At 70.6% G+C, this 3,174-nt stretch overlaps 2 protein-coding genes across 2 annotated transcripts; one reads left to right on the top strand and one right to left on the bottom strand.

Moving 5' to 3' along the window:
* Window positions 1-13: 13 nt before the first annotated feature.
* Window positions 14-1,881, top strand: APOC3 (apolipoprotein C3). The gene is made up of 4 exons (XM_041468173.1): window positions 14-1,134; window positions 1,241-1,300; window positions 1,418-1,544; window positions 1,699-1,881. Exons 1-4 carry the CDS (start codon window positions 483-485, stop codon window positions 1,793-1,795), a joined length of 936 nt encoding a protein of 311 aa, XP_041324107.1. The 5' UTR covers window positions 14-482; the 3' UTR covers window positions 1,796-1,881.
* A 379-nt stretch (window positions 1,882-2,260) lies between these two features.
* On the bottom strand, window positions 2,261-3,170 carry APOA1 (apolipoprotein A1; the record flags this gene model as incomplete). Its single annotated transcript, XM_041468174.1, has 1 exon — window positions 2,261-3,170. A coding segment is annotated over one exon (669 nt), but the record flags the coding sequence as incomplete, so codon positions are not given.
* Window positions 3,171-3,174: the final 4 nt, after the last annotated feature.

Genomic DNA, 3,174 nt, shown 5'->3' with positions numbered 1-3,174 from the left:
CTGCAGCCCTCACCTGTGCTGCCAGTGCCGCGGTAGCTGCAGAGCCGGCAGCTCCCAGCTCTATTTATGCAGCCCGAGCGCTTCCACGCAGGCTGTGACACAGCAAGGGCTTGGACTTTAGCACGGGCACAACGTGGAAGTGCCTGACGTGTGCTCGGGCCTGACATCACCCAGAGCCCTGGCATCACCCATGGCCCCGCCAGCCCCCGGGGGGTGACAGGCACAGACGGGGTGGGGGTACACAGGACACCCCGAGCCCCTCCTGGGGACAGGGACCTGGGCTGGGGACCCCTCAGTGCTCTGTGGCTGCGGCAGTGGCTCTGGCAGGGCAGTACCTGCCGTGTGTGGTTGTGGGATGGGTGGCAGCGTGACAGGACACGGGGGCTGGGGATGCTGCAGGGACCTCCCAGCTCTGCCACCGGCCGGGCTGGGCCGGGCAGGACACGGGCTCAGGGCAGGACACGGGCTCGGGGGGGGCTGTGATGGAGCCGGGGGACACACGAGGCTGTACACAGGCGGGATGCCATCGTTCCTTCCCGGTCCAGGCTCCTGGAAGGAGCCCTGGCACAGGAAGAGGCCGGAACACTGCAGGGCACTGCAGCCACACGGTGCCTGGGAATGCCGCTGGGCCCCGTTCGTGCCCCGGCCGTGGGCACCGGGCTCTGGGCACACACCCGGGGGGCAGCCCCCGGCCCAGCCCACCCCCCCGGGGACAGCGGAGCCGCGCCGATGTGTCACTGCGGGCAAAGGGCGCGGCGGGCAGGGGCAGGGACCGGCCAGGCGGTGGCGGGGACAGTGGCAAGGTCCGAAGAGCCTCGCGGTGCCCGAGGGCGTCGTGCCCGGGGACAGGGCCGCTGGATGTCACCCTTGTGCCGTGCGTGCCCAGGGCTGCCCCTCCGCGGGCATCGGGCTGGCTGCGCACACGCGTGTGCCCCCGCCGCGCTGCCCGGCTCCGGGCACACCCGCACAGACACGCGGGGCCCCAGCGGGCTCCGTCCCCGCGGGATTTCCCAACTCCTGGCTGGACGCAGCGCCCCTGCAGCCCCCCCGCGCCCTGCCCTGACCTTTGCACGAATCCCCCAGAGGCTATAAAGAGGGAGCCCGGGGCTGCCCCCGCGTCAGAGCCCGGCACAGGTGAGCGGGGACATCCCTGGAGAGGGTCGTGCTGGCAAGGGGACGGGCTCGGGACCCCCCCGTGCCCCCCTGCCGCCCCACAACGTGCGCTCTGCTCTCTCCCCAGCCATGAAGGCGTCGCTGCTGTTCCTGCTGGCCTGCACGGCCTTCCTGGCGGTGGGAGCAAGTAAGGGCCGGGGTCTGCACAGGAGGAGGGCTGGGGGCTCAGGCGCTGGGGGCACACGCGGGGGGCGCAGCCGCGGGGCCCCGTGCCCCCCGTCCCACCAGGGGCTCGCTTTTGCAGGGGCCGACTCGCCCGAGGAGCCGAAGGCGCTGGTGCAGAAGGTGCAGGAGCTGGCCCAGAAAGCCACGGCCATGGCCAAGGACGCCTTCAGCAGGGTGCGGGAGTCGGAGGCGGCGCAGCAGGCCAGGTGCCCCTGAACCCCGCCAGCCCTGTCCCCGTTCCTGTCCCCGTCCGTGTCCCTGTCCGTGTCCCTGTCCCCTTCCCCGGTGCCGCTGGAGCCCGGCCAGGGCCCCGCGCTGACCCCCTGCCCTCTCCTCCGCTCCGCTCCCCTCCCGGTGCAGGCAGTGGCTGTCGGACAGCGCGGAGCTGGCGAAGCAGCGGCTGGTGTGGCTCAAGCAGCAGCTGGCCGAGCTCCTGAAGAAGACTCCGCCCGCGTAGCCTCGCCAGGGGCTGCCCGGGGTCTGTCGGGGACCCCCCCCGGACCCCCACCCGCTGTCGCGGTGCTCTCAATAAAGCGGGGCTGACGCAAACGCTGTGGTGGCATCACTGGGGCTGGCAAGGAGCAGTGGGACCCGCGGGGGGAGCGGAGGCTGGGACAGACACCAGCACTGGGGTACACACGGCCGTGTCGGGGTGCCCAGGGTGGCAGGAGCCGGGTGCTGCTTCCAAAAACTCCTGCAAATTCAGTGCCACACTCCCCAGCGCCCTGTGTGGGGCTGAGCTCGGCTGCACCTCGGGCAGAGCTGGACTCAGTACTGGGTGAGTGCAGGGCACCCCTCACCAGCCCCGGGCACCCCTCACCAGCTCCCTGTCTCCCCAGTCCCTCTGGGTCCCCCAGTACCCCCAGCTCAGAGCACCCCTTTCCCCCTCCAGCATCCACTGCAAAGACTGAGCGAGCTCCAATAACTTAAGTCAAGTTTATTTCTCAAAAGGGAGGCAAAGCTGAGAGCGACGCCGGGTTGGGGAGGGAATTCTAGGGGAAGAGGGGGTCTCCGGGGAGGACACCCTAGGGCCGGGCTGGCCCGGGGCTCCTGCAGCCTGCCCCCGGAGCCCCTGAGGAGAAGTGCCCGGGGCAGGGCAGGGAGCGCCCAGGGCGGCTGCGGGGCGGGGCTGGGCTCAGTCCCTGGCCGCGCCGGCCGGCAGCTCAGGCCACGGTCTTCTGGAGCTCCTCCAGCAAGCTGAGGAAACGGGCCTTGAGGGTCTCGGTGTAGGGGGTGAGGCGCTCCTTGAAGTCCTGCACCAGGGGCGTCATCTTCTCCCGCAGGTTGCTGAGCTGCTCCACCACCTTGGCCTGGTATTCAGCGGCCTGGGGGATGCCCTTCTCGCGGATCTCCTCCAGCTTCTGGCTCAGCTTCTGCCGCAGCTCATCGCTGAAGGGGGCCACGTTCTTGCGCAGCTCCTCGACGTGGCCGCGCAGGCGGTCCCGCGCCTCCTCGGCCACCGGGGTCAGCTTCTGCTGCAGCAGCTCCACCTTCTGCTTGCTGAGCTCCTTCAGCTCCTGGGCGAGGGGTGCCAGGCGCTGGCGGTACTGCTCCAGATCCTCCGTCCACTTGGCAGAGAACTGGTCCAGGAAGGGCTTGATCTTCTCCTTCACCTCCTCCAGGTCCTTGGTCAGCTCCTTGCGCAGGGACTCGGTGTCCTTCAGCCACATCTCCCGCACCTCTTTGTAGTAGGGGGCCACGTCCTCTCTCAGCTTGGCGGCGGCCGCGCCCAGCGTGTCGAGGTTCTCGCCCAGCTTCAGGCTGCGGGACAGGAGGGGGGTCACGCACGGCGCCCGGGGCCCCCCCAGCCCCACGCCCCCCGCCACACGCCCCCCA

This window comes from Pyrgilauda ruficollis, unplaced genomic scaffold (assembly GCF_017590135.1).
Source record: "Pyrgilauda ruficollis isolate IOZ18807 unplaced genomic scaffold, ASM1759013v1 scaffold2134, whole genome shotgun sequence".
NCBI lineage: Eukaryota > Metazoa > Chordata > Aves > Passeriformes > Passeridae > Pyrgilauda > Pyrgilauda ruficollis.
The sequence above is the reverse complement of the archived record's forward strand: the minus strand, read 5'-3'. Positions and strand labels throughout refer to the sequence as shown.

Coding starts and splice junctions, on each gene's coding strand:
- APOC3 (XM_041468173.1), top strand. CDS start 483: ATGGAGCCGGGGGACACACGAGGCTGTACACAGGCGGGATGCCATCGT. Junction 1,135..1,240: donor CGCGTCAGAGCCCGGCACAG/GTGAGCGGGGAC, acceptor CTCTCTCCCCAG/CCATGAAGGCGTCGCTGCTG. Junction 1,301..1,417: donor CTTCCTGGCGGTGGGAGCAA/GTAAGGGCCGGG, acceptor TCGCTTTTGCAG/GGGCCGACTCGCCCGAGGAG.